Source organism: Papilio xuthus, unplaced genomic scaffold (genome assembly GCF_000836235.2).
Source record: "Papilio xuthus unplaced genomic scaffold, Pxut_1.1 DF827679.1, whole genome shotgun sequence".
Lineage (NCBI taxonomy): Eukaryota > Metazoa > Arthropoda > Insecta > Lepidoptera > Papilionidae > Papilio > Papilio xuthus.
Genome location: NW_013530970.1, coordinates 2,536,710 through 2,547,842, shown reverse-complemented (window position 1 = coordinate 2,547,842; position 11,133 = coordinate 2,536,710). Strand labels below are relative to the sequence as shown.

Below are 11,133 nucleotides of genomic sequence, written 5' to 3'. Positions count from 1 at the left end.
GTGCACATAAAATAATATTTCAGTTCAAAATTGCAGTATTTAAACTTCGGTGGGACAACAGTCGACATAAATGGACTCTGTAAAAAGACTTGACTCGTTGTGGTGTGGTGGGACCAACCTTGTTCCCGGTCTAGCCTGGCGCGTGCGTTCCTGGGCTGGCGGAGCGGGCGCAGCGGGCGCAGTGCGGGCGCGGCGAGCAGGGCGTAGCGCTCGCACAGCGGCTCCGCGTCGCCGGCGGGACGCAGCGCACCCCACGGACACGCGTACAGCACGCCCTCCACACCCACCACCAGCTCGCGCCGACCGCCGCAGCCGCGCCGACCGTGCATAGCTGCAATTATTTTACATTCACATCATGAAAATTAACTAGCCGCAATCGAGTTGGAGCCATTTTCCTTATTATTTGGAGAAATGAAGATACAGGTTTTCTTAGTCAAAGTAAAAATATAGTTTTCGTTATTAAAACCAATTGACAGTTTTGTATTTAAATAGTAATAGTAAGTCGAATGACTTATCCAAGCTGCAATTTAATATCATCAAACCATGATTGTTATTGCAGGATGCCGGCAGGAGATCCTCGAAGGGCGCGATCAACATCTGGTAGAGCATGTTGAGGCAGGGCGGGCCTTGCCACGCCGCTTGTTTCTTACGAGGACCGTGTGCGCTCGATCTGTCGAACAATGCATATTATACTATAAATAAGTCTTATTTCTTGATTACATCTTATGATTTTAATCCGGGATATAAACGATTTCACGAAGATGATCCATTTGTCAATATTCGTTCATACCTCGTAGATCCCTGTAAACTGGCGACGGAGCCGGCCACTGAGCCCCCGACTGAGCCCACACTGAACAGAGAACTCAGAGAGTAGTTGGAAGAGTTCAGTAAGTGATTGCGTGACACCTGCAAACAAAATTAAAGGACCTCATCGTATATACTGTCATGGTAATTTAAAGATTTTCGTCTGGATAATTTATTGAAATAATGAAGTATACCATTCTAGCAAGTCCCGCGTTAGGTCTCTCGTCAGGCTCCCACTGATCCTCTTCATTCCTGCGCTCAGCAGTCTTCAGCCAGGCAGACCACTCGCTGATGTATCGTTCCAGTTTGCCCAATGAACCTTACAAAAATTATGGTAAAAAACTATAAATCTAACTTTAAATTTGATTAAAGCTAAGTACACGTTGTTATTTTTGGAAGTATTCTAAATTAATATTTTGTGCTTTGCCATTTTTGTGATTAGACTCACCTGCGCTTGGTTGCAGGTCATCAGGACTTATATCAGGCAGGCTGTTATCGCTGTCCTCGTTCTGGTCTAAAAGTGACACTTGATGGAATCGCAGAATACCTGGAAATAAATAATAATAATCAAAGTCCATATGAAAGAAAACAATGCACTTTTACTAAAATATTTAAAGACAAATTACCCTTATGCGGCTGCAGCAGCCACGCATACAGTTTCCCGGCAGCCAGGCTGTAGTACAGCACGGGCGCCTTCTGCTTGTTCACCACCTCCAGAATCTGCTCCACGTTGCTCGGACTCCACAGCTCTGGTCTCTCCTTGTTGGCCTCTTCTGGCATATTTCTGTATACCAAACACGAAACCTTAAAGTACTAAGAATAAAAATTAAGAGGGTTTAAGGGGAAAGGACTTCTAAAAGAAGATGGTGAAGAAGTTAAAAGGATCTATTGATTTTGATTTTGTTGGAGTAATAAGTTATACTGAATGCTCATAGCAATATTACCTTTGCGCAGTGTGCAGTTCGAGGTTGGCCTGGTTGAGCGTGCCGGGTTGCTTGTCGGCTAGCACGTCCAGCGAGCGGCAACGCCCACGCTCCGCCACCACCAGCGCCTCGGGGTGACGGCCGAGCTCTGCAAATAGTCTGATGTTACCATAATAATACGAAACCGTGAATGAAAATAAAACTACTAGAAAGTTAGGAATCTATTTTGTTTTATTTACGACAATTTTGATTACCTGTAGGATATTGCAGATGACTGACATAAATACCTACCTAACGACAGTTCTAAGACGGGAAGGTTAATTTTTAAGAGACTAACCGACAAGTACTCGCTGCAGCGCATGGTGCGTGGAGGTGTATAGCGGCGCGGTCGTCCTGTCGCGGTGGCGAGAGCCGGCCTCTAGGCCTGCCAGCGCGGCTGCCAGCTGCTCGCGCGCCTCCTCCAGCTCGCCTGACGCCCACAGAGCGAATCCCAGGCGGTGACGGACTTTTGCCTGACAATTGAAAAGATTTGTTTGATAATTGATAATTTAATAATTTTACAATGTTTTGATTGATTAAACAAAGAATATCCTAGAGATGGTACCAGATTTTAATGGTACCAGAAGAGAAAATGCTTATTTGTTATCGACCGTTCCGGAAGCACCGAATGTTTTTCCATGTGAACTATGGCGGGAAATGAATAAGTGTAATATTTTACCTCTTCATCAGCATCAGACAATCCTTCCGTAGCTGCTAATGCTTGTCTCAAGTATGACACGGCACTGCCACACGCGCCCATCGCCAAATGAGATCTCCCTAAATCGGCTAACGCGTTCGCACGTCCCCTTGTGTCTCCTATTCAAATGGTTAAATTTGATTAGATTAGATTACAGATTGCAGATTGATAGACGAATTGGAGGTGATGAGTATATTATTGTGGTTAAGGTTCCTTACCAGCAGCTGTGGCGTGACGCAGGCGAGATTCGTGCCATCTCGCGGCTTCTGCGTGCGCGCCCAAAGATGCGTGTGCAGTACCTAGGCCGCCGCAAGCCCGGGCCTGTAAACATAGACATTAATTTAAATAAATACAAATAGTAAGTAGTTTGGAATAACGACGGATTACGGACTAAGGAACATAAAGTGTGGATTCGGTATTCTACTTTAGTTAGTCTTCATTAAGAGCAGAGTTGATAGGAGAAGTAGAGACTGGAAAGTTATTAGAAGTATAAGAGCAAAGCAGTCAGGTAACAAGTAACCTGTAGATGTGTGAGTCCGAGGCGGTGTGCGAGCTCGAGCTCTGCGCGGTGGTGGCGCACTGCGGCCGCGTGCTCGCCGCGCGCCTGCTGCGCCACGCCCAGCGCGTGCCACGCCTCCGCCTCCATTATCTGGTTGTTCAGCTCCCTGTGTACAGTATACATTAAAGCTTACATCCTTCATATTACCTGTTACTCGCCTACAAACATGTTTGTGTACCGTCGTTTTACGTATTTGTTAAGAGAAGGTATCACAGCTACGCTGTAAGGAATTTTCTCAGGTACAGGTTTGTTGTATTTTTATGCATAGAAAATCGATTGGGCAATTGTTAGAAAACCATCATGGTATTACTTTGGAAATATCTTTAAACTTAGATTGATTACTAGAAAAGTATACTGACTTAGCGATGTTCTTCTGGTGCTCGAGGCAGGAGAGGGCCTGGTCGAGGTTGCCGAGCGCGATGTGGAGCGCACCCAGCTCGCCGTACGCCTGCGCCTTGGCGTCGGGCGCGCCTAGTTCGTGCGCCACTACCAACCGCTTCTCGAGACACACTAGTGCCTGCTGCAGGTTTCCCACTGATCTGAAACGTACAAATGAGTGTCATCTTCATATTATCACGAGTCACGTTCTCATATTCATACATGAAAATTCTTTGTTGACGTACTTATGACTGAGGCCCAGTCCGCGGTAGGCGCGCTCCTGTTCTCTGGCGTTGTCCAGCTTAAGGGCGGCGGCGAGGTGCTGCTCGTGGTACTTGAGGGCTTCGTCGGGGTCTGCCAGCGCGTCGTAACAGTCACCCAGTGAGCCCAGCGCCCGCGCCTTGTCCACCTGGCACGTTGGACTGTTCACGCGCTCCAGGATTGCTAGTTGCTGAAAGAATAGACGCATTTTAAAATGTTAATATTTTCTGTTCAAATAGAAATGTTGTTAAATAAAATATTTAATAAAAATAGTCACCTGTTCTAAATATCCGATAGCATCTTCGTAATGTCCCATGTTTAGTTTAGCGATACCGAGGTTGCCGTACGCCTGCGCTTCCAGAGCACAGTCTTGTAGCTCTTGGGCTCGCTCCAATTGTTCCTGTACATTATCAAAATTTAATTTATCAATATTTTACCATAAATTATATTAAAGCTAGAATTTAACAAAATGCTATCTGCGACCGATTTACTAAAACCATATCAAACACGATAAAAAAACATACACTTTTTAATTCCAACTTTACTCAGTTGTAATACAGTTTCAAACAATTCATCTAATTTCCAAGGTGTAAGTTGTCAAGTCAGGTGTAGTTATATCAGTGTGTACTGACCCTATAGCACCTGGCGGCGTGTGAGTAGTGTCCTAGCGCCATGTGTACAGCGCCGAGGTGCGAGTGTGCCCGCGCCTCGCCCGCCGCGTCGCCCGCCTCCTGCCGCAGTGTCAGCTCCTTGACATACAACACCGAATTACAACTATCTGTGTTAATTTTGTCTCTGTTGTTTTCAAAGAGAATGAGAGGGATTGCAATATAACATTGGAAACTCACTCTTCTAGCTTTCTCATATGAAAGTTTAAAAACAGAAAGTAATACCTGAGTATGGTGACCTAAGGCTGCATCCAGTCTTCTCTGCAGTCGTCGCGCGAGACCCAAAGCACCACACGCCGCTGCCTCCAATGATCGGTCCCGAGCCTGTAACACAAGTCCATACTAAATATCACACTCAGAGTCATCATCATAGGAGTTCATGAAGGAAATTCCTAAGTATATATTTTGTGCCGTAGTTTACAGAACGAAAAAAAAAGTAAATCTATATTTTCGTACAGAAGTAACAAAAATATTCTCACCTCCCTAGCGAACCTTAACTGCCGTTGATACATCTTCACCGCTTCTTCGACATCCCCCATCTTTATCAGTACATCGCCAATATTGCCCAACGCTCTGAACTTGCCTTGCAGATGCTGCGTCATGTGCGCTATCGCCAAGAAATATTTCTGGCACTCTAATGCTGTCTCCAAGTTGCCCAGAGCCAAATGTGCCAGACCAAGGTTGCAGTACGCTCTGCCCATGTTCATTTTGTCTTGTAAATCTTTAGCTAATGACAGATCTTGATCGTAGTACCTTCAGGCAAAAGTGAAAATATACATTTCAAGCTATTTTGGAAATACCTTCAAACAAACATCCATTCATCTATTCATTCAGACATTCGCATTTATAATAGTAAGATTTTTTCGATTATTGTTATTTGTGGTTATTTGCTTTTAGTTAGGCAATCTAAGAAAAACAATTGAATATACATATACACCGGTGACGCGACTCAAGGCGTCAAAGGATCTTTTAAATATAATCGTAATTTAAAAACAAAAGAAAGTGAAACGTTATTACCTACAAAACACCATATTTTATCAACCATCACCATATTACATATTTGAATGGGCACAAAAAGGACAGTAAGTTAGATGTAAACGAAGCATGTTCTATGTTCCACTTACCTGACCGCCTCTCTATAATTGCCCAAGCAGTAATGAGCGTATCCCAGAAAGTGGCAGGCCTTGGCCTCTGCGGTGACGTCACCGAGCTCCTGTGATAGCATGAGGTGCTGCTCGTAGTATGGCACGGCCTGCGCGAACTCTCCGCGCGAGGAAAGGCAGTTGCCCAGATTGAGGAGGGCGCACGCCTCGCCCGCCGCGTCTTTTAACTCGCGAGCTATGCCTGTAGTGTTAATAACCTCTATTAAGTAAGGGTAATAAAAAAAAGAATTTAGTGTCACCTTAAGAATTTTTTCGGCGATAGTTCTAAAAATAAAAATATTTCTCCAAAAGTCGTCAATAGTCAGCGCAAAATATTTGTTATTTGAATGAAGCGGCTACTAGCTTTTACTTCTCAGCTCTGTAGTACTACTACATTAAACAGCTTTCCTTACCTAAATGTGCTCGATAATGGAACAGCGCCATATCGTGTGCGCCAAGTGCCTGATAGGCTACTGCGAGGTTGCCGTGCGTAGACGCCTCGGAGCTACGGTCATGAACCTCCTTGGATATCGTCAGCTCCTGCTTATGGTATTTGATGGCCTGCTCGTAGAAACCCGCTGCGGAATACGCATTGCCGATGTTTCCGTACGCACGACCCATTCCTGCTTTATCCTGGGAAAAAGATTAAATTGTATGCGTGTACACGAAGATTTTTCAATGAGTTACCTAAGCGCAGTTAGAGCAGATTTTTCTAACAAAAAGAATACAGAGACTTCTTCAGTAACCAATTAAAGGACTGGGGGCAAAGTTACAAGAATGAATAAAAATGCAGAAAGGTATTGATTTATATTTACTATAACTAAATATAATGAATCTACCTGCAATTGCCTTGCAATAGACAGATGGGCTTGGTGCAGTTTGAGAGCTGCGTCATGTTCCCCCAGTAGTTGATAAACAATGCCTAAATTAGAACAAGCGCGACCTTCGCCAACCTATAGAAACACAAGTACATTAATTAAAAAAATTGCATGAAGTTTCACAAACCAACAAAACTTTTGCATTTTACGTATACGAATATTAAACAGGTACATTTCGTAGAAAAAAAGAATAAAAACCTTGTCTCTGGCAGCTAATGCAACGTCCAGTTGTCTCTCATGCCATTTCTTAGCTTGTGCATAATCACCGGCACATCTGGAAATAACACGTGTATAAAATAAAAAAAATAGTCAGTAATGACTTTGACGGGTAAAATTAAAGCAAAAAAGTTTCGGGTATACGTTGCGTGACTAGCTACAAAAACGACGTGTGTTTAAATCTTACTAATATTATAAATGCTTAAGTTTAGATCGAAGGTATCTCCGGAACGGCTGAACGGATTTTGATAAAATTTGGCACACATGTAGAACATAGTCTGGATCTTATTATGTTTTTAATTGCGCGCGTACGGAGTCGCGGGCGACAGCTAGTCAGTTATATGAATTGTAATTTACCTTGCTGCATGTCCTAATCCAGCGTATGCTCTAGCCTCAATGGCTCGATCGCCGAGATTCTGAGCTATTCTTAATACATTTTCATGATAAGCGATCGCTTGGGAAAAATTACGTCTATAGTGATACGATGATCCAAGATTTGAATATGCACGTGCTTCTTCCACCTGAAAACAAATAAAAGAAAAGGGATGTGTTATCTAATATAGCTTTTATATCAACCTACTCCAATTGGAAGAAGTAATAGTTTATTTTTATTATAGCAAGAGCGGTAAATAAATAGCTATAACAAGGGATAAGATTCCAAGGAATAGACATTTTCTCTAATTGGCTCCATTTGCATAATGTGTATAGATTGGCGAGTTCGATTAAGAGTTACAATTAAATCCCATGCTAAGGCAGATTAGACAAGAGCAGCTGACAACTGCAAGGCTGTAAAAGCTTATTGCGCTTTCTTCTTCAATTACTTGTTAAAGGTTAAACTACCGTTTATTTGGTTGTAATTGCCATTTAAAAAAACTCTGATTGTTACTCGTAATTTATCATTAACTTAAACAATTACGTATTGTGTTTTTTGTGATTCCTTTAATAGCGTGTCTTACTTCAGGTCACTTTTACGGTAAACTTGAATTTAAGCTGCCGTTATTCTGTATTTGCAGTAACACTTTCATCTATCTTCTATCCAAATGCGATAGATTTATCTATCAATGTGTCTATCTAACAAGTTCAGTGCCATCTAAATTAATTGATATCAATTAGATGGCACTAGTTATATATCTTAGGTCTAAAATCATAGTATCTAAAGTGTAACTAACCTGATCGCCAAGTCGCCTGGCCAATCTCAAGTGCTGTGTATGACAATCAACAGCTGAATCGAACTCCCCCATGGCTAGGTACACCGCGCCCACGTTGCCAATCTCTCTTGCTTCCTGCAGCCTGTCGCCCATTTGCTTCACCAGCTGTACACATTGCTTGTGACTGGCGAGCGCGTTCGGATAGTCTCCTATCGCAGTGTACACGTGCCCTAAGGAGGTTAGAGCTGCTGCTGCGGCTTGTGTATCCTGTAAGAAAATTATTCCAGGAGTAAGTGTCCGTAAACTGTCACTTCAGAAACTATAACACAACAGCGTTGTCTTAATTTTCAGAAAGGACGAAGACACAGCATTATGTTTAAAAAAATAACAAGTAATAAATTTACTCTGCCATTTTGAAAATAGCGGCGACTTTTTGCAACGATCTTGACAAACAGATAGCGAGCGACTGGCGACGAAAAGACAAAATGTTCGCGACTAAAGAACAAAACGTCGGCGACGCGAGATTGTAATGTAAGTCGCTTGGAAACTATAATCGGTCTCAATCATTAAAGGACGTTTACGATGCAGTGCACTCATCGAAAAAGCTACTTTTTATTGCTTCAAGAGATACCACCAAGATTTGTGTTCATACATCTTAAATAGGTACACAATTTATTTTTCCCCGTATCAATTTAATAACTGTCAGAATAGGGGTTCGATTGATACTTTTTAGTATCGATTTGTGAGAGATTATATATTCAAAGTGGACATTAATATTATGTATATCAATGACCTTCTTTCTATTAATATTATTTTAATAAATTTTTGTTATAGAGTATTTTAGCGTGACATTTGTCAATATCAAATTGTATCTTTTATATGCTTTGTTTTATTAAAATTACTATAACTGTTTTGGTTTTAAAAGTTAATGAATTAAGACTTAATACATTAATTATCTATTTTACTTTAAATTCCCTTACTATAAATCAGTCTAATGCTTTAAAATAAAAGATAAATAAGACGCGTCGCATCCCTTTTACTAAGGAAATGGTTGACAAAAAACATCACCTTACTAGTGGTGTTTGTATGTCGAAATAGTCATATCGATGTCTTTAAATTGGTATTTTGTTTCTTAATGTTAAAATAAATAAGTTCTCTTACCGTTTGAATTACAAAAATATATTTCAAAGTATTAATATAGTTAAAAAAATATAACGGCATTTAAAAAAATGGTTTCTTATGAAAATATTTTGTTTATTACATATTTATCTCTTTTCATAAGTAGAAAGTAAGTAATTGTTTATAGTAACAATCCTATATATCCATGTATGTATTTCTTAAACGCACACAAATAAGATAATCAATCTATATACTACGAGTTTTAATTAACTCTTCGCTCTGTATAAAATCTCAATTCAACGTTAGAAACGGTCGAGCGATTTCGAATTACTAACGACCAGTATTGTCGATATTATCGTGAACTAAATGCCAGTTAAAAGGGCCAGCACTAAAGTTCACTCGGCCACTACAATCTAGCTAATTAAGTATGTGCAACATGATGTGATAATGCTGTGATTTACATATACCTACGATCTACTTAAGACGTTTTTCGTCTACCCAACTCACGGCCTGTTTCTCGCTATCTATGACTATAGAGAAATGGACTCGACAAAGAGCTGTTGTTGTGCTAAATTCTGGTTCTTTACGTACGAAAGTAAACATTGCAATTACACTTGTGACAATGTTGACACTTACATAAAAATTAAATGTTATTACGAACGCACATCCAGAATTTACACACACAAAACGAGCATACAAGTAAACCTATTTAAGAATTTATTGTTCGTTTATTGATAAAGTCCACTATACTTTAAAGTATTCTGTGATAGAATCGAAGGCGCTTGACAGGTCCTGTTCTTAAAAGTCAAAGGCTTATATACGATCCGGTGAAATGTCCTCAGATAAGATAATTGATATTGATGGCATTTTAAAAATACAACTTACGTGAATAGAAAATGAATTTGGGTAATTTAAAAGAAAAAAAAACTTGATGTTCTTTTCTTTTATCTAAGTTTTTGGCGTTTACTTTGGAAGGAAATTTCGTGTTTATAAAAGTCAACGTAGAATAAAAACAACGCTAGTAAAAGAATGAATTTTATTTTTATCACATATATTTATACTACGATGAACGTATTTTTTTCTGATTTTTGGATGTTCTAATATTACTAAACAGTGCATAACAAAATTAATAGTGCAAAAAGTAATTTTTTTCAATTCAGTTAATTTAAAAACTAACTGTCGCGCGTGAGCGACTTCGTCCGCGAGAAATCGCAAAAAAGAAAAAAGTAGTCTATGTGTTCTTCCACATTTTCAAACAAAAATCCATCCATGTAAACATTCGCTTCTATAAGTAAGAAGTAAGATAAAACTAAGGTTATATAGGAGTAATTGTAGACGTAGAAAGTTTTTAAATATCCTTTTCTAATCGGGATGTAATATAAAGATAGTGTTAATGACCAGTATTAGCTGTTTAAAGGCTGTCAAGATGCCGGCGACCATTAATAAACTTCGATAGTTGCGACTGGGTGGTACGAATATATTCAATTTAACGCCAACTTGGTATTCACGATACATGAATATGTATTTTTTATGATACCTCCGTTTTGCAAGAATGTGTATGCCATTTGAGAATGTACTCTTTTAGTTCTGTTAAACATGCAATTAATTTACAAGGTAAAATGATATCGACTTTTATGGAAAACAAATTGTACTTGAGCGTGAGTTTTTGAGTTGCGTTCAGCGGGGTGCGTATTTCTTTTTTAAATTATTACTAGTTGTGGTAACTTGTAGATGTTTTACTGGTATTTTGCTTTGGTATTTAATTTCTCACGATCAATAAAGTCTTGTTTGTTCTTTAAACGTTTTAATATTTAAATAATATCGTATTTAAATAAAACTTTTTAAAGACGCATCTGTAGGTACAGATCTTTTTACATTGCTAAAATACACTTAATTAAATTAATTCTTTTTGCGTTGTCAAATATTGCACACATTTTATTTATAGAAGTATTAAACATTTAACTTAGAAAAACAATCCTTTTACGGTGACAGGCGTTACAAAATAACCACCATCTGCCACAAATAGAATATTCTGGAATTATTCTAGGCGTGTATTAATGAAGTCGGGAGTCAGAACTACATGTTAGTGTCAAATTGTTCACGCTACATTATCGGGACATTGCATAAAGATGATTTAGCTTACGTCATTCGTTTAAATATTCTATATTTTGAAGTCAATAGCCTAATGGTTAAGGGTGTGCATTTCCGATCACGAGTGTGTTCGAATCCCGCCATTCGACTATTGTAGTAAACCATGTCCTGGCACAAGCAATAGAGCTTAGTTGGAATAGTAAAAGATAT

General features: G+C 39.7%; 1 protein-coding gene across 1 annotated transcript in view; it reads right to left on the bottom strand.

Annotated features, from left to right (window-relative positions):
* Window positions 1-11,133, bottom strand: part of LOC106117874 (tetratricopeptide repeat protein 28) — a 53,670-nt gene that overhangs the window by 4,685 nt on the left and 37,852 nt on the right. The window contains exons 8-30 of the mRNA XM_013312360.1: window positions 7,735-7,980; window positions 6,923-7,086; window positions 6,548-6,623; window positions 6,311-6,424; window positions 5,885-6,104; window positions 5,454-5,673; window positions 4,809-5,082; window positions 4,555-4,653; window positions 4,294-4,410; window positions 3,939-4,061; window positions 3,646-3,851; window positions 3,382-3,561; window positions 2,984-3,128; window positions 2,682-2,784; window positions 2,446-2,582; window positions 2,065-2,239; window positions 1,749-1,875; window positions 1,431-1,588; window positions 1,253-1,351; window positions 999-1,123; window positions 791-906; window positions 543-670; window positions 119-331 (exon numbers count right to left, since the gene is read on the bottom strand). Coding sequence (XP_013167814.1) covers window positions 119-331; window positions 543-670; window positions 791-906; window positions 999-1,123; window positions 1,253-1,351; window positions 1,431-1,588; window positions 1,749-1,875; window positions 2,065-2,239; window positions 2,446-2,582; window positions 2,682-2,784; window positions 2,984-3,128; window positions 3,382-3,561; window positions 3,646-3,851; window positions 3,939-4,061; window positions 4,294-4,410; window positions 4,555-4,653; window positions 4,809-5,082; window positions 5,454-5,673; window positions 5,885-6,104; window positions 6,311-6,424; window positions 6,548-6,623; window positions 6,923-7,086; window positions 7,735-7,980 — 3,565 coding nt within the window. The remainder of the gene's footprint in view (window positions 1-118; window positions 332-542; window positions 671-790; window positions 907-998; window positions 1,124-1,252; window positions 1,352-1,430; window positions 1,589-1,748; window positions 1,876-2,064; window positions 2,240-2,445; window positions 2,583-2,681; window positions 2,785-2,983; window positions 3,129-3,381; window positions 3,562-3,645; window positions 3,852-3,938; window positions 4,062-4,293; window positions 4,411-4,554; window positions 4,654-4,808; window positions 5,083-5,453; window positions 5,674-5,884; window positions 6,105-6,310; window positions 6,425-6,547; window positions 6,624-6,922; window positions 7,087-7,734; window positions 7,981-11,133) is intronic.